This window comes from Crocuta crocuta, unplaced genomic scaffold (genome assembly GCF_008692635.1).
Source record: "Crocuta crocuta isolate KB4526 unplaced genomic scaffold, BGI_CrCroc_1.0 scaffold217, whole genome shotgun sequence".
NCBI lineage: Eukaryota > Metazoa > Chordata > Mammalia > Carnivora > Hyaenidae > Crocuta > Crocuta crocuta.
This window is the reverse complement of record NW_027532208.1, coordinates 2,659,586-2,682,614: the sequence shown is the minus strand read 5'-3', so window position 1 is coordinate 2,682,614 and position 23,029 is coordinate 2,659,586. Positions and strand designations below refer to the sequence as shown.

Sequence of the window (23,029 nt, the reverse complement as noted above, 5' to 3'; positions counted from 1 at the left end):
GCGAGCAAGCGAGCAAGCATGTGCGCATGCAAAAGTAGGGGAGGGGCAGAGGGAGGGAGACACAGGATCCAAAGTGGGCTCCATGCGGACAGCAGAGAGCCTTATGTGGGGCTCGAACTTGTGAACCACAAGATCATGACCTGACTTAAGTCAGATGCTTAACCGATGGGACCACCCAGGCACCCAAGATCAGCACTTATTAAAAGCATGCACACGTTGTGCCAACACCTGACTTCTTCCTTTTCGGAAAGAAAGTCCCTTTACCCAATCAAAACCTACGGCCACATGCATGCAAGGCCTCTGTTCAGAAAATTGCCATTTTCAGGAAATGAGAGAATAAAAAAGGGGAGGGGCAGGAAAACCTGGGCGTCCTATTTCTAATCGTCACTAGCTTTTAAATCACTTCCGCTAATCCTGTAACTTCCAGAGCAAGATGCTTCTCTCCCACAGCTGCAGTCCATTCTACCTCATGTGGACGCCACTTCCCCAATTTAATACGGGTGTGAGCTTCACGTAAGAGCAGCTAGAAAGAAGTCAAAAATAAAGGCGAGCGTTAAATATTACGTAAGGTTTTCTTTTATTTAAAAGATCATTCACAAAATACCATATCCATAGATTTACTTTCTGTCATATAGCTGAATGTGTTAAGTGTTTGGAATTCCATTCTTACATTTAAAAGTCAACGGGGATTGCCCAGAGGTTTAGATGAATTTTTGTTCTTAATCTTTTCCACATTGAAGGTGTTAAGTAGGTCATCTCAAAGCATCAGGTTTGATCACAACCACACAATGCATGTCTCTCGTAAGTGAAGTATTGGTGTTACACAAATGGTTCTTATTTCGGAAGCAGAGGCGGCAGGTGAAGGAGGGAAAGGAGACAGAGTTCTGTAGTTGCTGAGGCCCTGGGGCTAAGACACAGTGAGAGAAGCCAAGGACGCCAGCTAGTGACGACGACCCCCTAAGCATGCCGCTGTGCCGGCCAGGTGACCGGGCGGCCCTCCGGTCCCACTGGCTGGTCTCTTCCCCGGGCTCTGGCTGCTGGCGGGCCCCGAACTGCTCCCCACGGGACGGTCCGAGACTCGCTGAAGGACCCAGATTGTTCTTTCTTTCTCTCTCACACACCACAGACACACACGCGCGCACACGCGCATTCAAGCTCAGAAGCCACGGCCCAGCCCCCTGGCCCTGGGTACGTGCCAATCACAGCATGTGGGAACAGGCAACTGTGCCCCAAAGAGGACCTGGGGACTCACAGCCGCCTACCAGCTCCCTGAAGGCTCTGACAGCTCTGCAGAGTAAAATCCTCAATTCATCAAGAGAAACAGTAAAGTGCCAGATTTGAGGCCCGTTTCCATTATAAAAGTCAGGGAGGGCGGGAAGCGCAATATCTCACGGTTACTTGCGCCAAGGAGCAGACAGGGAGATGGGGACACATAGGGACACACATACACAACCGGGGTCTGAGGAGAGGCAGGGGGAGCACAGCCCGGGCGCAGCGCGGCCACCACCGCCCCAGTCCTCCCGGAGCCCCCAGCTGAGCCAGCGAGGGCTGCGTGCACACCGTGCTGACACAGCGGTCCCAGGGAGGCGCTGGGCTCGCCCGGCCGCTCACGCTACCGCCCCCTTTCTCTTAGACTCCCACCTTTGAAAGGAAAGCCTCTTCTGCTCGAGTGATCCATTCGGGGAGGGAGCGACAGAGACAGGGCTGCTTATAAATAGGGACAGGGAGGAATTTGCAAGATCAACAGATATTTTATCCTTGTTTTGAAAACAAGGTGCCTCGAATTCTGTCTGTGGATCACAGCTGAATAATAACAAGATGCTATCCAATTTGTGACTTCTTTCCCTTTTTTTTTTGTTTTTTTGTTTTGTTTTGTTTTGTTTTTTATTCCTTCCCTTGGAAGCCACAGCAATACAGAACTCAACATGCAGGTCAGAAGAGAAGCACTGAGAAAAATCAAAGAAACCACCAGGTCTGGCCAGTGTGTCCAAAGTAAAAAGAGAAAAGGAGGAGAAAAATGGAGCAGCACCTCCATCCTAAGAACGCCCGCAGGTGGCTGCCTCTGTCCCTCGAGAGAAACTCATGGACTGGAAGGAAACAAGGAGCAAGAAGGAAAAAGGACAGAAGGAAAATGGGGAAGGACTAGCAGAGAAAAGAAAAAAATAAAAACAAAAACAAAACACAAAGCAGGCACTAGATCGGTTCAGCAAAGCCAAGAATGTACTAAAAACCACTTGTTAACTGCTGACATGCACTCACAAGCTCTGTGTTTCCGGTGTAAGAAAGGAGGACAAAGGCCAGGCGCAGGAATGGTGACCGCGGGCCTGCCGGTGCAGGGGGCTAGCCAGGCTGTGGTCTTGCTGTGGCCCCCCCCACACCCCATTCCCTCCCAGCGGCGGGCTCACTCCTGCTCCTTGTGCACGACTTCCTCCCTGGGCCGGGCCCCCCCGAAGATGGCGGAGTTGGGATTGGCTACTTGATTGAGCGGCGTGGCAACCGTTCGAGGCTTCAGCTGGAGCCGCGGCCTCTGTGCTCTTTCCTCTGCGGGAGAGAAACCGACGCTTTATGAGAAAAGGACCCCATGTTTCCCGCCCGGGGAACAATGATCCACTGAGGCCAGGCCCCCACATGCCAGCCCGTTTTGTAACCATCAAGCCAGCCCTGAAGATCTAGCCCATCCCCAACTCTCTAACAAGGGCCAACCTGTTACTAAAGACGAAGGGGTGGCCGCAGAAGCCACCGTCCATGGCCCGAGAGGGCGCATGTGGGGGGGAAGAGCCAGCACCCCAGCGCGAGGACCCCTCCACCCACAGAGCACCACCGTACCTTCTGTTGGTTCTCTGAAGTCCATATTGGACCCTCGAAGGGGAGGGCCATCTCTGAACCGACTCCCCATCGGGGGGCCTGTTCGCCGGTCACCTGGGCGACTCCCTCCCCTGCCTCCTAAGAAGTCGTCCCTGAAGCCTGGAGGAGGAAGAGGACACTGGATTACTTTTTAAGCTACCTCTCAGAGCTGACTGTGCAGCTGGCACGGACTGTTCAATTTCAAATTCTTTAGTCTGCGCAACATCGGAAGTTTTGCAAAACAGAGTGCATGGAGTCCAAGCGTGAATGTGCTGGGCAATTTCAATGCTAACAGACTTTTAACATTTCATAGGAAAGAAAAATAAAAGTGAGCTGTTTAAACCTCAGCTTGCAGGAAAAGTGGCAGAACACCCCCCCCCCATAACACTATAATTAAGCTTACAAACAAAAATCCTCAAAGCCCATTTTACTGTCTTCTAATATAAACCTCCAATTATTAAAACCATAAACCTGAAATGTAAAAGTTACAATTTAGAACGCAACACCCAAGGAAAGCCCAGACACGAAGACAAAATAAAAATACGACGTCACCTCTGGGTGACGTTCCACACGGGTTTGTCTCTGGCGCGTGGCAGGCATGCTTGCTCTAAAAGCCCTGTGCGGTCACCAAGGCAGTTATCCGGCAAGGCTCACCCCCTTCGCAGAGCGGGGCTCGCAGGGGAGTGGAGCACCTCACCCCCAACCTGCACCACCTCCTGTGGCTGCGAGGGGGAGGAGAGGTTTTACTCCCCGGCCCTGCAGGTATCTGCTGGAACGGTCAGCAAGGTAAATCACGCCTCACGACCACTGTCAGGAGTGTTGTGACTCTCTTCTGTATGGAGAGAAGCCGGTTTTCTCCACGGGATTTGAGAACCCTAAGTTTTCTTCAGTTTTGTATTTCACGGAAGGACCTGCATTTGGAGGGGGTTGAGGCTGAGGAGCCTTTGAACACAATCGCCTTGAAAGGAGTGAGCTTCCGGTGAAAAGTTAAGAAATAATACTGTAGTTATATAAGCCAGCCCGACCGCTCTCGGCCCCCAGAGGTGACTACTTTTACTCCAAGGACAGTGCCGGGGCTCAAAGCTCTGGAGGAACGGAAGACCTGTAATCTATGGTGGTCTACCCCACTATTCGCAGATTTCCTATCTGCCAGTCTGTCTACTTGCTCGCCTGTGTCCGCACAGCCCTGCAATCAATTCTCTTGGCCCTTGTGCTTTGCGAAACCTGCAAAGAGCAGTGGAAATCTGAGTCGCCTGTCTTGCATGTCCGTCAGCTGAGCTCCAACAAAGCAACACTCTGCCTTCTTGTTTCAGCTCAGACCGTAAACAAGTGTCTTTTCAATCTAGTCAGTGCCAGGTTTTTGCTTTTGGGCTTTTCCTTGGCGAGTTCACGGTTTCAAGTGGCCCTGCACATTGCGCCGAAGATGGTCTAGCGTTCCTAAATGCAAGGCGGCGGCCCCATGCCTCACGGAGAAAACACACGTCGGATAAGCTCCCGTGGAGCAGGGTTCTGGTGTTGCTGGCCAGGGGCTCCTTGTCACACAGCTCAACAGTATGCAGGAAATAAGCAGTCTTTAAACAGAAATACATGCAACAAGGTACATACTGACCATCTGACCAAAGTATTGTGACCAGAGGCTCACAGGAACCTGACCTTATCGTTTCCCCTAAGAACAATGGTCCGGTATCCGCTAATCTGGTATTCTCAGTGATTTTAAACTTAACTCCCTTAAATATGAAGAATCAAATGTTTGCAAGGGTGGTTATTTTTCTGTTCTTTAAGGGTGGCCGAGGAATTTGGAGACCAAGTTATCTGACACCCAGCTCAGAAACTGGACAATATCAATTTTAACCAAACAAGTAATGAAAACAATCTCAAAAAAGATTCAGACCAACAGGAGCATTGGTTTGGGGAAAACATACTGGGATGCATATAGTCATATAGTCAGGTAGGGGGTTCTTTACAGAATCTTTTACACCAGAGCTTACACTGTTCGTTAAACAGGCTTAACTGGGATTCAAACATTTGACTGACACTTCCCTGATAAACTGTGAGACGTACCCTTCCACGGGAGTACAAAAGTGACTCCTCTTAGGAGATTAATTTTTGCTACCAGTCTGTAGCAAACATCAGCTCACAGCCACACTAACAAGGCAGATAAATGTAACTGCTACCTAGTCCAGGTGCCCCAGACAAAGAAGGAAAAAACCCGGCGCACAGTTACCGTAGGGGGCTGCTCATTTCAAAATCTCCTATGACAGGGACCAGGGGAAGACGACGAGGGAAAAGCAAGGTCTGACATGACCAAGTATCTTTTAAGTTTGAAGACAGGTTTTTAGGAGGCACACTAGAATAATATTCCACTTTTTTTTTTTTTAACAAAGTCTAGTTTAACATATTTGGCTACTTCTGGGGGTGGGACTTTGCTTTCTTCCTTGTATTTTTTGGTACTGTTTGAATCTTTTTTATTCTTGTAATGAGTATATGTCATTTAAACAACAGCACCATTTTGAAGAGTAAAAAAGATCTATTTTCGCCAATAATGTATATAAGTATCCCTCCCCCACGTGGGCACCTCTGCCCCAGGACCCCACCAGACACTGCAGTGTACGCTGCGCTTGGTGGGTGGCGAGGTGGTTTCTCTGGTGGTGCTCTCGCGTCAGAGATAAAAGCTGAGCGAAGGCAGCAGCCACCGTTCCCGAGCCTACACGCCCCAGTGCTATCCTACAGTCCCAGGGAATTCAACACTGGCAGGTCCCAGACCACCACTCATCAGGCCACTATCAGCTGCACTCGATTGACTCTGAGGAAGACATCTGCTGCGTGTTTCAATCAGAGACTAGCTTATACATAAAATTACAGGTTTACTGGATCATACTGTACTTTTATGAATAAGCTCATTTCTGATTGGCTATAGGATTTTTAGGGTTACGTTATTCAACAGATATAAGCAGTCATCTGCTGAACCAAAGTAGTACTGGAAATGACCTAAAAATTTTGGTCAACAGCTTGTGCCAGTTCTTCCCATACTTACCAAACACTATGTGCCGAATTTTGTTTGATGGGGGGTGGGGGAGCACTGATGCTATCCTCTCATACAGCGGAGAGTGCAGAGTTTATAGAAAACAGACTAGTTTCTCATCTTTTACCTTTCTGATGTTTTTTTAAAAATCACATATACAAATTGTTTAAAAAAAAAAAAAAGTGAAAGAGATGAAGAAGCATTTAGGAGACCAACCCTTCCAAGCAGAGGCCCGACATGCAAACCGACCTCTTGAGGGGAGACAAGGAGGCACCCGGTGGTCGGCCTTGCTAAAAAGGTTTACTTTTACTCTGTTCCTTTTAAGAAAAGGAACAGAGTAGATCGTGTCCACCAAGAAGGGATAGGAGTTCCATGCCCTTCAAGAAAAAAAACTGGTCACCACAACTTTAACCTTGGAAGAGGGAGCCACCAAGAACCACTGTTCCAAGGCTTCGAAAACCTCCACACTTTCTAGAAGTAACAGTGCCTCTGTTCATACCTTACGCACTAGAGCCCCCACAGGGATTTCTGAGACAAAGGCCAGATGGGAACTAGAAGCTGAGCATCGTAACAAATGGAGGTGGGGGTCGGTCTAACTCGCCCTGGGTGTGGAACCTCAAGTCCCACCCCAAACACGTAGCTCCTACCAGGCTGACTGCACGCCTGGGCACCTTTCAGGAAAGTGTCACTTGCGGAAGGAACTAAAGGAGCAGGCCGCGGCCAGGCGGGCTACTCACAATAAACGTACAGTACAACAGCAGCGAGGCCACTGAAAAGGATTAAGTGCTGATACTTTAAATACTGATACCGGAATTGAAGTCATCCCGGGAATCCCATCCACCTCTAGATTCTCGAGAGCCACCCAGTCCTGAGGACACACAAAAAAGATAAAGGTGAAGTCGTACCATTACCCTGCCGCACACACATGGAAAAATTCACTGGGAAGACGGACAACTCATGTGATGAGAAGTTCAAAAGAACTGTAAGAGTTTTTGTTGCCAATAGAAAAACAACGACAACAACAACAACAACAACAACAAACCCAGGCTTGTGGAAGCACCATCCGTTCTAAGATTTTTCCACAGTTTTAAAAGCTCACAAACGCCTATCAGGCCGGCAAGATAGTTCTAGTAACCTTCACGGTTGTAACCAGTGGGCGTACAGCAAGTGTTATGTTCAGTTTTAGAAGAACCAATCACCTCTGTCATCTGGTCCACCTTTCCTGAATCCAAAGCCACCTTTGTCTTGTTTTCTGCCCTCTGCAATGTCCACGCGAAGTGACCGATCACCCAACAGCTGGTAAGGGGAAAACAGTGTAAGTACAGGCAAGAAGAACATCTCAACTGTAACACGACACAGAAAACCTGCAGATACTTACTGCACCATCGTACGTCAAGGCTTCCTTAAGAGAATCCACCTCATCAAATTCTACATAGCAGAAACCTGTAAGAGAAACAAGCCCCAATTTCCTCAAGGAATTCTGGGTTAAGACATGGTGGGGTCCCCGTCTGTCCTATGTCCCCCCTTTTGTTGCATCTAAGGGACAGAAGACTAGTACGGCCTAAAGGAGAGCTTTTACTTTCCAGTCAACAGAAAATACTAGACTGGTATTCCTCCCTCTCAATTATATTCTACCAGAAAGTGCCAACCAGGCACTAAAATGGCAGCTGCGTTTTTATAAAGCTTTGTTTGTAGAAGTTTTAACTGTAATGTTAGAACCTTTCCTGGGCCACGGAAGAACTGACTTCTGAACGACTTTAGCTTCTCCCTCCTCCTCCAGCACTCTTTCCATCCCCTTCCTTGCAGCCCGGAGCCTTCAGCACTGCCCCTGCCCCGCTCTGCTCCCACTGCCCCGTGTGCTACACCACACCCTCCCCCCACACCCCAGTGGCCCCATCCCACGTGATGCCCACTGTCAAAGCCCGGCAGACCACAAGTGCTCTGAAGGCTTGGGTCCAAACTCTTCCTGTTCACCATTTGCCACCAACTACTTACAAACTAAAACTTGCGTGACCACGTCACCCACCCGTTCCCCTGCTCCCCCAGAAGTCCTAATTCCTAGCGCCTCTAGGGGTTACACTGGGTGGGCCTGACTTTCACAGGCTGGAATGGGAACATTTATTTTCATTGTTGGAGCACTTGTTATAACAAGGCTTCAGGTTCTAAAGCCAAGAATACTTCCAAAAAAAACGATACAAGTGCCTCCTATACACAGAAGTGCTCAGATGAGCGAAACCTCTGCTTCGAAAGCACAGCTCTCTCCTCATTGTAAGTCACTCAGTACTTGTCCTGCATGCTCTTCGGGGTAAACCAAACGCCCTCATACCTCACGCCATGCCCTAAACAGCGAGCACATTTCCCTCGGGGACTTGGGGGAAGCCAGATGATAACACTCCCATGACTCTTCCTGCTTCCGCCTCCCTGCTCTTGCGCCCTGGAGACACTAATCTCTACACACGAACTTTACCCAAATTTTGAGCCAACCCTCTCCCAGACACATGCTCCCAAGTCACAAAGGTACAGTGACCATATTTATTAGTTTCTCTGTTGAATTCTATGCAAATACTTAGATTACAGGAAAACGACAAAGAAAAAAGCCAGGAACCGGCCAAGGTGAAATGCACCTGCGAAGTCCTCTGTTCTATCTGTTCATTTCTCTCCCGGGGAACTCCCTTACCGGCAGACAGGACTGCCAGTCAGGCAAAGAGCAGGTTTACTTGGGCATATTTCTGTGTATTTCTACAAATAAGATCATGTGTAAAACATTTTCCCCCAGCCAGAACTGAATAGCCTTATGGGTTAAAGGGCTATGTTTATTTCAGCTACGTGGACAGGCAAATATTTAAAACACTTTCACAATTAAAGCCCTCTGGTTCCCCAACGTTTGGTTTAGACCCTCCCTCTGAAAGAATATACAGTAAGAATTCCCCCAAACTCACCTTTAAATTTGTCTGTGTCTTTGTCTCTGACTAGCCGTACACTCCTTATGCTGAGATCCTTAAAGATAGCATCTATGTCGCCCTGAACTGTATTAAAAGGTAGATTTCCTACATACGCTGTGTAGGGGGGCTCTGTGGGCAGCTCCTTCTGGCTACGGGAACCATGGCCACCAGCACTGCCGCGGGACCTGGAGGGAAACAGACAGGATTCAAGTCTACTTGCCCCAGGGCGTGGACAAGGACAATATCTTCTGCTCAGCCTGATGAGTCATGTGAAGCACTCCACTTGACTGTACAATAGTATCTTGAAATTATCAAGAGTACCCCAAAATATCGTTTATGGGAAGGATGCCTATTGTTTGGTGACAGACATGTTCACAGAAGCACAGAATCTATGTAAACAGACATCTCCCTGGAAAATCACATCTGAATAGAACATATCCCTCCCTCCTAGCACAACTGGTCATTTCCTACTTACTTAGACTCAGTATCTGCAAAATGCTCGCATCCAAAAACCTTAGCAAACACCCTCGCTCACAGTTGGTAACACTATCGCGTGCAGAAATGGACTGTCCAGACTTCTCACGCTGTGTTCACAGGAAGGACTTCTAAAGCTGCTTAAGTTTAACCCATTCATAACATAGTTGCTCCTTGCTACTGTCAGACTGTGGATAATACGAACGGGGGAGGGGCAGGAGGAGGACAGAGGATCTGAAGCAGGCTCTGCATTGAGAGGAAGAGCTCAATGTGGGGCCTAAACTCAGGAACCGCGAAATCATGATCTGAGCCAAAGTCGGACGCCTAACTAAGCCACCCAGGCACCTCCCCCCCCCAAATACTTTCAATAAGATACTCTGAGATTGAATACTGACTATATAAGATACAGTAGAAGCAAACTTTTGGTTGGAAAACTATCAAAACACAGGATGGATTACAATTAATAACTTTAAATTCATTTATTCATGGCATCTGGTGGAAACAGTTCCCAGCCCTCAAGCAGCTCATGGGTGAGTGGCACGTTTAAAAACACAGACAACTACACAGGCACACACTGCATGTGTGTTTGTGTGTATACATACGTGTAGATCATAGAAAATGTTTTAGAAATTTAAGGTGAAAGTGAGAATGGGGAGCTGATAAATCCAGCAGGTGTGCGTTGGATGACTCAGGAAAATGGAGGGAGGAAGGCGTGCTCAAACAGCACAGGGAACATTTCCAAGAGAACTTATGCAGGATGCTGGCTGCGGGCGGGGCCAGAAGGTGGGGTCAGGGCTCTGAGTTCAGGCAGCCAGGTGAGCCTGGATAAGGACTGTCATGGGGGGAGGGCAGAGCCAGTCAGATGGCAGGGGCACTAAGAAGAGTGCAGCAGGATAGGAAGCAGTTTCCGGCCTCGGAATGATGGCAGAATCCGGTTTCAAGCAGGCAGTATGTAAGAGCTAGACATGTGGAAACAACCAACCCAGCCCATTAACCTGCTAATTTCACCCGAGTCTCACAAAACTGCCAGTGGCTTCCTAGTCCATGTTCTCCCAAGAATCACTGCAGTCACCCTGAATACTGCCCTATCTGATACAGTTCTGCCAGCGCAGCCAGGGCAGTGGGACTCGGACCATCCAGGTAGACTCTAGATTACGGTCTCTGATGACAGTCACAAAGCTAGAAAAGTGGAGTCTCCAGGGTGCCAGCAACTTGCGAGACCAGGGTGGGGACACAAACCCCGGACAGTGCACATGCATGTAGTGAAAGACACATCCAGTCAGCAACCCACCGAAAAAAAACACAAAACGCAAAACACCCAAATGTCAGGAAATTCTGAGCTAAAACTCCTACGATACCTCTGACACTAACTTAAGTTTACAAGGGACTATTATCTAAACAAGCTGTGTTACACAAAAGCACTTTCTAGAACAGGTTAAAAACAACACAGGCAAAGAAGACTTCATTTGACACCTTTGTCAGCTTGGGGTAGGATCTCTTCCAGATGACCTGTCCCTCAGTTTCGTCTGTGACTTCATAATATCTCTAATCTTTATTTTATAAAGCTTAAAGCTGACCATAAAACACCTCATAAATCCTGACTGCTTTATAAAAGTTTAATAACAATTCCCAAGCATCACAGGGAGACTAAGCACGCTCCAGGCGACACCGCTCCGGCAGAAGCGGGTGGACAGGCTGCCGTGGATACAGAGCAGCCGAGCAAAGCAGCAGGTGCAGCAGGCCCACCCCTGCTCAGAAGACTCTGAAGGTCTGTGCTGCAATCCCCCAGGCCGTATCACACCCCCTCCACTCAGAAGCAATCCTTCCAGCTCATTATTGCTTCTGACTATCCCTTAGGGACAGTCCAATGCTTTTTAAAATAACATATGCAAGTTTTAAAGTTTATTTTGAGGCAGAGTGAGAGCAGGGGAGAGGCAGAAAAAAGAATTACAAGCAGGGTCCACACTGCCAGTGCAGAGCCCGATGTGGGGCTCGAACTCACAAACCATGAGATTATGACCTTAGACAAAATCTAGACTCAGACGCTTCACCAACTGAACCACCCAGGCGCTCCAACATATTCAAGTTTTAAAGTAATAAATGACAACCTCAGTAACTTAGGAAATCAAAATTTCAACCAACTATGAACAAAATCCTTTACAGACAAATCACTTTTCTTCACTCATATCATATCCATCAAGTACAGAGTACAGTTACAGAGGACACAAACCTAAGACTCAGTCCCTGTCCTCAAGGTGCTGATAATTCAACTGAGGGGGTCCAGGCATCTAGAAAGGAGAAATCACAGCTCAAAGACTGCAGACAATCTGGGAGACAGCCACAGGGAGCAGTGTCCCCGCGTCCACAGGGCGGAGCAGCAGGACCTGGGACCCTTGGCGTCCTGCAGCACACAGGGAAACACTGACCTCCTAACAAGGTGGGTTAACTGTGAATAAGCCTGGAAGGCGGGCTGTGGATGAGGAACAAGATAAGACAGCAGAGTATCCTATCAGGGCTGACATCAGATCCTGTAAGCAGATGCCAAGAGAAAAGTGCTCCAGGCTTACTTGCCAAGCATAAAGGATAAGGAAAAAGGAGGGATGCACACTAGCTATTTTCTGGGGAAGGATTTTATCAAGACTTCTCTGTGCCACCAGAAGCTACACAGAATTTAAGCCCTGTGGCTGCCACTCTTGAAAAATCAAGACCGAAGCCAAGATACAGAGTATTAATCTTTCTCGGGCATTTGCAACACTAGATGATCTCCTATTGCGTCCAGGTTAAGGACACAGTATCCTTAGGGCTGATCAACAACTCCTTCAGGTCCGTCTCTCAGGTGCCACTCAAAACATACTAGCACACAGTATATTGTCTGACGCGCGACACCACGCTGGATCCTGGATAGAAATCACAGAAAGACTGCCTTTGTAAGAACACAAAGCAAGTAAGCAACAAAGTCCACTGATCATGCTTAAAAAGAAGAGTAATGGTTATGATGTACAACCCATTTGGTTTCTAGAAAATAAGCAAAAAAGACTGAACCCTCAAAAGCCAAGCCCGGATTTCAAGCAGTTTCGCCTATTTTATTCCTATTTTCTTAGTTTTTACCTCGTGTCCCTTTTCTGTTCCAGTGGCCCATCCAGTGCCCCATGACATTTTAGTTGTAATTTAGGTTTTTAAAAATTACCAGCCCCAGGCAACTTGGATTAAAAGCATTTTATTTCCAAGCAGATCTCCCTCCCTAAATGAATGCATTCTCCAAGGACTTCAAATCAGCACTCACAGTTAAACCCCTTTATCTAGAGAACTGGCATTTCCAGAGGATGGAGGGGGCCTCTGCAGGTTTCTGATCAGCCCTGGGGGCGGGGCAGAATCACTGGTCATCTCTGCCAGGAGTCCTATCTCAAGGAGCTCTTTTCTGCTGTGCCGCATCTACATAATTCAATCCCATCTGCAGGATTAAAACCCCCTGCAGGGAAATGCAAGGTAGTTCTAAGGCCGGGAAATTCTCTTTCCAGAACACTAGCAGGGGTGGAAGGAATGAAGACACAGGCCTAGCAACTACTCCAAGGTCACAAACAACTTCTTCCACCAACATGAATATTCCTTTTTAAAAAAATTTATTTACTTATTTTGAGAGACGGAGGGGTAGGGTGGGGAAGAGAGAATGTGAGTGCAGAAGGGGCAGAGAAAGAGGGAGAAAGAGGGACTCCCAGGCAGGCTCTGTGCTGTCAGTGCGGAGGCCGACTCAGGCAGGGCTCAGGGCTCGAACTCACCAACTGTGAGATCATGACATAAACCAAAATCGATTAACTGACTGAGCCACCCAGGCGCCCCTGGGTATTCTTATTTGGGAGGAAAAAAAAAATCAAAATATACGAGAGGGTTACATGTATTTAGATGACATCTCCAATTAGGTACTTAAGTGTTTTTCAAAAAAAATTTTTGGCTGTGACCAACACCAAGAAAAACATCTTTCCATCACGACTAAAAACATGTACACATATATACCTGCCGGCATGGTAACTATACAAACAACAAAAAGCTTCTCAACAGTACAAACTCACAGGATAACATACACTTATTCTCTATTTCATCTTTTAAAATGCTTGTCAGGACCCCTAAGTTGATTCTGTCACCTACGGACAGGCCAGAACTGCAGTCCGAAAGCCCTGTTACAGAGCAGGGAGCACAGGGGGACTGCTGGGTTACAGTCTTTCTGAACATTTTTCTTACAAGAAAAAAGGCATTCATCACAATGTACTAAAATTCTGGACTCCCAAACATTAATGAAAGCAAATAAACGGATTATTAATATAGTTGCTTCATATGGTGCAAAACATTATTCAATCCAAAGTTCCAGATTTTTCAGAGGAAATAAAATCTTAAATCTCAAGCTGTTTATGGGTCCTCAGAGAATACTGCCACAAAAAACATCTGTCTTGAAGCTATTATGTAAACTACTTCTATGGATTAGTTTTCAACTTTATAGGCCAAGAGTTCTTTTTTCCTATTTATTTTATTTTTTTATTTTAGAGAGGAGAACGCGCAGAGGGAGAGAGAACTCAAGCAGGCTCTGCACTGTCAGAGACCCACGACCCTGGGATCACAATCCTACAAACCTGGGATCATGACCTGAGCTGAAATCAAAATTAGGATGCTGGGGGGCGGGGGTGGGGTGGCTCAGTCGGCTGAGCATCTGACTTGGTTTCTGCTCAGGTCATAATCTCACAGATCATGGGTTTGAGCTCCACATCCGGCTCCACGCTGACAGCACAGAGCCTGCTTGGGATTCTCCCTCTCTCTTAAAATAAATACACTTAAAAAAAAAAAAAAAAAAAAAGTAAGATGCTTAACCTACTGCCACCCAGGTGCCCCAGGTGTTTTTTTCCCCCTAAGTCAGAGTGCTTATTACATGAGATTTGACATTCTACATACCATCAGCTCCAATTCATTTTAAAGAAAACTTCACGGGACACCTGGGTGGCTCAGTCAGCTGAGCATCTGACTTAGGCTCAGGTCATGATCTCGTAGTTCATGGGTTCGAGCCCCACATCAGGCTCTTGTGCTGAGAGCTCAAAGCCTGGAACCTGCTTCAGATTCTGGGTTTCCCTCTCTCTCTGCCCCTCCTCTTCTCATACTGTCTCTCTCTCTAAAATAAATAAACACTAAAAAAAAATTTAAAGGAAACTTCACATTTTCATGCAATGTTCAATTTTATAATCTACAAATAACTTATGTCTCAGTTATTTAGGGAACTACAAAATGCCAGATAGACAACCAGTTAAAAGCTAGAATTCAAAGGTATACAAAGCTAACAGTTCTCCTTCATTTAATATCTGAAAAACCATGAATATCACACTAACACTGTATTATTATATCTTAAAAAAATTAAAAGTACTTGAAAAATCATAAAAAATTTAAGTTACTTGTTCTAAAAGACATATGTACTAAGATGCATACTTACTAATATTTGTTACTAATTCTTTCTGCTAATATCAGATTTATTCTAACTTCTAGTTGCCCTACACATGATAGTTAAAAGAATTAAATGAGCACACACACACACACACACACACACACAGTCCCTGCTTAACAATAGCCAGGAAAGAAGAGGAATCTATCTAGGGAGATTTAAGTTTTTGTTTTGTTTTTAAAGGGGGGGGGGTGGAGAAACAAAGGGGAGTGGGGAGAGAGGGAGGAGGGGGGAGAGGGAAAGGGAGAGAGAGAGAGAATGAGAATGTTAAGCAGGCTCCACAGTCAGCACAGAGCCCAGTAGGGCTTGATCCCAGGACCATGACCTGAGCTGAAATCAAGAGCTGGACACTCAATCGAGCACCCAGACTCCCCATCAGGAAACTTAGTGGGCATGCTGCCCAAATGCCATGTGTAAACTTTGCTCCTGATTCAAACAAATGAGTTGTACATCAAAATTTATGAGCTAATTAGAGAAATCAAAATACTTGCTGGGAAGTTTTCAGATGTGGTAGTATCATGGTTATATTTTTTAAAGTCTGTACCTTTGAAACTCATACTGAAATGAGACATCTAAGATGTGCTTTAAGATAATTAATTCAGAAGCAGGACGCCTGGGTGGCTCAGTAGGTTAATTAAGCATCTGACTTAGCTCAGGTCATGGTCTCACAGTTCATGAGTTCAAGCCCTGCACTGGGCTCTGTGCTGACAGCTCAGAGCCTGGATGGAGCCTGCTTCAAATTCTGTGTCTCCCCCACCCTCAAAAATAAAAATAAACATTAAAAAATCTTTCTTAAAAAAAAAAAGGAAAATAAAATAATCCAGAAGCTTGTGAGGAAAGTGAAGGAAGTACAGACAAAATAAAAGCTGTCACTTTGTCACACTTTAAAGAGTAACAGGTACATGAGGCAGATCATATTGGACTCTACTTCTGTTTGTACTTTAGATTTTCTGTAATCAAATCTTTTGCAGATTCAAATGGGCCAACTATATGAAGTAATCTTTGAGACAACTGCACAAAACCGAACATGAACTGTGTAATAGAAAAACTGGTTAAAAAGAAACCCCTCATCAGTTAGAAACATGTACTCAAGTATTAAAAGTATTTTAATGTCAGGAAGGCTGTGACTGGTTTTAAAATAAAATATTTTAAAATAAAAATAAAATATTCTATCCCTGAATGCCTGCATGGCTCAGTAGGTTGATGTCTGACTCTTGATTTTGGCTCAAGTCATGATCCCATGAGGTCAAGGATCGAGTCTGCTTAAGATATTCTCCCCCCACCCCAGCCCTCTCCCCCAATTGCATCACGCTCTCTCTCTCAACAAAATAAAATTCTATCCCCTCCTCACAATGGGGAAGACTGATGAAAAGAGGGAAGAGCCAAAACAGTTTATAAAGTTAAATGAATGGACATAAAGAGTTGTTTAATAGGTAGTTTCTGATGATCACTGTGAACATTACTGCCACTTAGAAATGGTCAAAGTTGGGGCGCCTGGGTGGCTTAGTCGGTTAAGCGTCCGACTTTCGCTTAGGTCATGATCTCGCGGTTCGTGGGTTCGAGCCCCGCGTCGGGCTCTGTGCTGACTGCCAGCTCAGAGCTGGAGCCTGTTTCAGTCTGTGATTCCCCCTCTCTCTGACCCTCCCCTGCTCACGCTGTCTCTCTCTCTCTCTCTCCTAGAAATAACTAAAACATTTAAAAAAAAAAAAAGAAATGGTCAAAGTGGTAAATTCTATGGATACATTTTACCACACTCACCCACCCTCCCTGTAAAAAATGAAACCAGGGAATGGCTACATGGGTTGATACACTAGTTTCCACTTCTGTTTATATGTGAAAATGTTCTGACTCATTTTTAAGTTTATTTATTTTGAGACAGAGCCCAGGGGTGATGGTGGGGGGAATGTGGCCAGAGAGAGAATCCCAAGCAGGCTGTGCCATTAGCACAGAGCCCGACATGGGGCTCGAAGTCCTGAAACCGTGCTGAGCCGAAATCAAGAGTTGGGACACTCAGGCACCCCTGAAAATGTTCATTTTTAAGCGTTCCATAAAATGAGCAACTGGTAAATTCTGGCCTAATCTAAACCACATTGACCTTCTTCCATTAATAGAAATTATTAAGCTCAATGGACCAATCCTTTAATATTCTCCGACAGCCTCTGTAAACACTAACATGTACTTCCTGTGGTTCTAACTGTGCCTTCCAGGGCCACGCCCTCCGTCCGCTAACAGTCCCCCAGCCATCCGCTAACAGTCCCCCAGCGCCTTACTCGCTACTGGGTTTTGAGACCTACACTGACCTTGCAATTGACCTCAGCATAAATCAAAGCAGGGGTGCCAAACTGCACTATTGCTCATGCTTCATCATGCAGTATTTGCAGAGAGAAAGTAACCTGCGAGCTTCAAAACACAGTGTCCCTGATAAAGCAGTAAAAGTGATTAATTTTACTACATCTTGACCCACTTTTTAATATCCTATGTTTCGAAATGGGGGCAAAGCATTTTTGTGGCTTACAGAAATGTGACGGTTTTCTCCAGGAAAAGCACACATGCAAGTGAGTTACAGTTGAAATTAGCTACGCTTTTCAGGAAAGCCGTTTTTACCTGAAGAATTATCAGACTATGGTTATTCAGACTTAGCTATCAGACAGACATTTTCTTGAAAATGAAGTGAGCCTTATCCTTCAAGGAAAACAAATATCTGTTGTCAATGATAAAATGTGGGCTTTCAAGGAAAAAAATGAAGTTTTAGAAAACTTGTATCCATCAACATAATCTTAAAAGCCTCATAATAGCTGAAATTTTTCTGATAAAATCAACTGTGATATTAATAAACATGATTTGATACTACATAATAAAATGTACCAACGTTTGGAAGATCTGCATAACTCAGTGAAATGACCTTTTCCAGATAACTAATGCCTCATGTTACAAGATCATGCACTGGTAAAAACTCCATTTGAAATATAAAATGATCAATGGATTTTAGTATAATAGTATGAAAAGTTTACTAGATAAAGTTTCGGATTCCATGTTGTAACTAACTTGCAGAAACTACCACTTGTCCAGTTTTGGAATAGGAGCAGGAAAAAAATACCCCCAATCATCTGAAAAGGCTATTAAAATACATTTTCCAGCTGCTTACCTATGCAAGGCTGGATTTTCTTCACGTAAGTCAACCAAAGCTCCCTATCGCAAGAGTGAATACAGAGGCAGGTATGAGAAACCGATGATCTTCTACTAAACCAAACACTCAAAGGGCTCCAAAATGCAACTGATTAATGACAGAAGAACAGCGAGCAGGACAGGGGAGAGGACAGTCTCCATCTACCCTATACTGGAACACAAGGCGTAACTGGAGGTGCCATGTTTTCAACGTAGCAACAACATACTGGAGCATATCCAGAGGCCCCCATCAAGAACTTATTTTTTTAAGTTTATTTATTTATATACAGAGAGAGGGGGGCGCCTGGGTGGCTTAGTCGGTTAAGCGTCCGACTTTTGCTTAGGTCATGATCTCGCGGTTCATGGGTTCGAGCCCCTCGTCGGGCTCTGTGCTGACTGCCAGCTCAGAGCTGGAGCCTGTTTCAGTCTGTGACTCCCTCTCTCTCTGACCCTCCCCTGCTCACACTGTCTCTCTCTCTCTCCTAGAAATAAATAAAAAACATAAAAAAAAAATTTATATACAGAGAGAGAGTGTGCGCACGGGACAAACAAAGAGAGATGGAGAGAGACAGAATCCCAAACAGGCTACACAACCTCAGCAAGGAGCCTGATGCGGGGCTCAAACTCTCACTAACTGTGTGAGATCTTGACCTGAGCAGAAATCAACAATCAGACCCACAACCGACTGAAGTCACCCAGGCACCCCACTCCTCCCACTTTTAGAAATCACAGCATGGGGAAAATTAAAAGAACCAAGGACATTCAATTAAAAAAAGACAACGCAGGTATTACATCTCTTAGGTTCTATCAAAATCAAGCAATTACACTTACTTTGTATGCAGGTCTAACCAGATGTACAAATGGAAGGCATGGCACGCTGTCCTGTCCAAGCCTCTCTTCTATTTCTAGGGGAAGGTGAAAACTGGAAGATGGAGTCTAATCTAGGACTGATACTCCCCCCAACACTGCTTTCCATGTTCCAAGTTTCTGGGAAGACTACTTGAATTAGTGGGACATCCGCACAGGCCACTAAAAGTTAGCTTCAAACAGAAATATACATTTTAACAATATTCCAAGAAAGTCTTTAGAAATCTCAGAAGCATTTGCATTGACTATTCCAAACAAATTTTGTAACAAACCAATAATAATCTACAAGAACAAGTTAGTTAGCACTCATATACAATATAGTACTCTACCCATAAAATGCTTTATGCCTATAAAATGAATAGATTTCTCTTCCTTGGCTTTAGAGACACAACCAGGAAAGTAAAAACTCATTAATTCAACAGAACTTTTCCCATTCTTACTGATGCAAGGGAAACAGTTTAAGAACTAAAAAATTGTAAATCAAGGGCTACTAATGATTAAGTGTCCCAGACACTGTGCTACATGCTTGGCCATCTCATTTAATACTCCCAATAGCCCTATACAGGAGTTTTTATCTTACATGGGGGAAACTGAGGCTCACAGAGGTAAAGTTACTTGTTCCAGATCACACAACTAATACGTGGTTCAAGGCTTAGCTGACCCTCAAGTTCTGGTCTGCCTGATTGCAAATTAGGGCTTTTCCTCACACTGTGTCAGAGGCTGTCCGTAAAACCAAGTCAAGTATTTGTGGTAATATAAATACTTCATAGATGATAATGATTTGGAATCAAACACTGGGAGGCTGGGGAGTGGAGAGGAGGACCTAACCCCACGCCACCTGGCATTTGGTAGGTAAACAGGATTTTAAAATAAACTTTTTTAATACTTCTACGGATCCTACCATGACCAGTGCAAATAGCTACCATTGTTTATACCCTGCTTTCTTCCCCTTACTATTCTTAAAATATGTTTAAAGGGGTGCCTGGGTGGCTTAGTCGGCTGGACATCTGACTCGCTTTCAGCTAGGTTTATGATCCCAGGGTACTGAGATCAAGCCCCACGTTGGGTCTGGCTCCATGCGTGGAGTCTGCTTTGGATTCTGTCTCACTCTACTTCTGCCTCTCTCCTGTGCTGCCACACTCTCTTAAAAAAAAAAAAAAAGAAAGAAAAAAGTTAAAAAATCCAATCTCTCCTCCCCTGGAGCTTGATAAAGAATACTGAGTGAAACTTAAGAAACAAAACAGATACATATAGGGGAAGAGAAGGAAAAATAAGAGAAAAACAGAGAAGGAAGCAAACCATAAGAGATTCTTAAATGCAGAGAACAAATTGAGGGGTGCTGGAGGGGTACTGGGTGGGGGGATGGGCTACCTGGGCACTAAGGAGGATGCATGTTGAGGATGAGCACTGGATGTTGCATGTAAGTGATGATGGATCACTAAGTTCTACTCCTGAAACCATAATTACCCTATGTTAACTAACATGGGTTTAAATAAAAATTTAAGGGGCCCTGGGTGGCTCAGTCGGTTAAGCATCCAACTTCGGCTCAGGTCATGATCTCACCGTTTGTGGGTTCAGACCCCGCATCGGGCTCTGTGCTGACAGCTCAGAGCCTGGAGCCTGCTTCGGATTCTGTGTCTCTCTCTCTCTCAGAAATAAATAAAACATTAAAAAAAAATTTTTTAAATAAATAAAAATTTAAAAATAAATAAGTAAATCTGGATAAAAAAATACTTAAATGTGTAGTTTTAGTAGGTACCATTTTCAGGGATCTCAATTCTTGTTACCTCCAAGTTCCAATCTAATTCCCAGAATTGATGGTTTTAGGGTGGAGCACTCAAAAGCACTATATAGTCAGAAATGTAAAAATCCTATTACTCTCCACTTCATTGCCAATGGGCAAATAAAAAAATTAAAACCCAGGAAAGAAAATTTAGCAAACTACAGAACAAAACACTCAAGATCTAGTACAACCAACTCTTGGTAATTTGGAATTGTGATCTGATTTGCCTTTGGGGCAACAATGCAGTCCCAGGCTCTGTCACTGGCTGCTGGGGGCATGTTTCTATGGGTCGAGAAAATAAGGCAGTAGCCTAACACTGCTTCCTGACAACAGCTCTGGATATTACATTCAATACAGAAGACACCTACAGGGAAATGTATAATTATTAAAACCAAGCTTTTAGATTACCACTGTATTTCAAACCTGCTATTCTTTCACCTGTGACCCAAGTGGTTTACAGTTGAGACCTCTTACTAGCTAAGGTGTTTTAGACTAAAGGGAAGGTCCCTTGGTACAAAAGTACCAAACAAAGCACTGCAAAACTGGCTTCCCAGAAGCCACAACCTTCTACAATGCCCAAGCACTGTACCGGAACATAAGCACAAACAGCACTGAGACACCGATGTGAAACATAACTCAAGTAACAGTGCATGCAAATCATCACTGAAGGTTACCAACCAGCCTACCACCTTGGAGAACCCGGAATGGATCACTCCAGAGCAGGTGAAATTAACGAAACAACACTGAATCTGGAATAGGAAAGCTTTGGCCCAGTCCTCCCTGCTCCATGTCTGGTCCTCTGTGGAGTTTCTAGACTCACTCCAGACACACACTGTCTACATGAACACACAAATTCATTGATAGGTTTTTGGAACTACCTTTAGGAAATGACTAGCATTTCCCACGTATTTTTAATATGAATATGAAGTTAAAAGGAAAATTCGAAGATCAGATGTAGAGGATTTTTAACAGTAAAGTGACTTTTCACTAGAAAGCTTAGAAAATGTAGAGTGCTAGCTATTCTCTCATACCAGTGTTTGGGACACATCTGGATAACTGGCTAATGTTTTCTGTCTTTTGATGTTTGAAGTAATGAGTATCTTAAGAGAATTTTGGTCACTTGCTACTGTAAAGGCACTCCAATTGTCAAAATGGGACATCCACTTAAGTCTGACTCAGACACAACAAGTCACCAGGGCAGCTAGCAAATCTATCAAAAGGCAGAATAAGGAGGGGACCCCCCAAAACAACCCCAAAACCAAACACCAAATCCCAGATTCAGTATCAACTACAACTCCTTGGATCTGCCTTAAACCACTCTGTTTAAGAGTTTTCCTGGGCACTTTTAATGTTTCTTGAAACTAGAAAAAAAAATCCAGGTTATTAAATTTCAACAGGCCTCTAAGTGCAGATTTGAGGTCTATGAGCCTACCCCAAAGGCAACACTTTTACATGTTCATCCAACATTTATTTCTTTTTTATTAGCAAATAAAATATTCTTTGAAATACCAGTTAGCTCCACCTTCCCCAACTCCCATATTCTAGTGTCATGAGTAATATTAAGTACACTCCCTCACCAAAACAAGCCCTTGTTCGGGCCAGTCCCAAACCAAGGTATTAAAAGATCATTCTTCACCAAACAAAGATACTTTTGGGACGGAAACCCTGGAGACTGGACACCTCAGTAGGTACTATTGTGGTGTTATCCTGGGAAAGTAATCCTTTCTGTAGAAGTACACAAAGGCCAAGTGTGTCCTTGACAAACAGCAAGATGTTTATATCCTGTCTTCTAAATTCTGCATGAGGGTACCAAAAAAAAAAAAAAGAAAGAAAAAAGAAAAAGAAAAAAATCCAGTGCGGATTCCTGAAATTAAATACCGTAAGTTTCTTATTCACTAGTGAAGTATTTCTCTTTCAGAGGAGGGGTCTCGATTATATAGTCTGTATACGACCAGAGTGTGAACGAGGCTAATCGCGATTCCTTCTCCAGGTCAGAAGGAGAAACTAGGGAGAAATAGAATTTTCTGCCAGCAAGCACGTAGCACTTGTCAATAAGGCATTCTGACCCAGGCCACGGAAAAATAAAAAATGTTACTATGTATTTTCTTTTGCTTGGCCTTCCCCTCTCCCGGGGTGAATCGGACCACTCCCGGGCTCTAGCCGCCAAACCCCTGCCTCACACGTAAGGGAAGGGAATCAGCCCTCTCTCGCCCTGCCGACCTTACCCAGTCGGCTGGCCTCCTGGCGAAGCGGGCCAGGGCACCTGCAGCCCAAGCAGAGCACAGGAGGCCGGGACCGAGACCCTGGACAGAGACCCGAACGGGGCAGACTACGGCCCCCGCCCCGCGCGGCAGCAGAGCCCCGCGCTGGCCCTGCCGTACTGGGGGATGGGGCTGGAAGCTGGAGCTCGTCCTCCGAGGCACTCGGTGCCGCTGCGGCCTGGCCTTGCGGCCGAG

At 45.2% G+C, this 23,029-nt stretch overlaps 1 protein-coding gene across 1 annotated transcript in view; it reads right to left on the bottom strand.

Annotated features, from left to right (window-relative positions):
• Window positions 1-553: 553 nt before the first annotated feature.
• EIF4H (eukaryotic translation initiation factor 4H) overlaps window positions 554-23,029 on the bottom strand; it is a 23,066-nt gene continuing 590 nt past the window's right edge. Inside the window, exons 2-10 of the mRNA XM_077777869.1 lie at window positions 22,950-23,017; window positions 22,799-22,836; window positions 22,151-22,221; window positions 8,806-8,993; window positions 7,245-7,309; window positions 7,066-7,162; window positions 6,675-6,734; window positions 2,827-2,964; window positions 554-2,541 (exon numbers count right to left, since the gene is read on the bottom strand). Coding sequence (XP_077633995.1) covers window positions 2,402-2,541; window positions 2,827-2,964; window positions 6,675-6,734; window positions 7,066-7,162; window positions 7,245-7,309; window positions 8,806-8,993; window positions 22,151-22,221; window positions 22,799-22,836; window positions 22,950-23,017 — 865 coding nt within the window. The 3' untranslated portion in view covers window positions 554-2,401. The remainder of the gene's footprint in view (window positions 2,542-2,826; window positions 2,965-6,674; window positions 6,735-7,065; window positions 7,163-7,244; window positions 7,310-8,805; window positions 8,994-22,150; window positions 22,222-22,798; window positions 22,837-22,949; window positions 23,018-23,029) is intronic.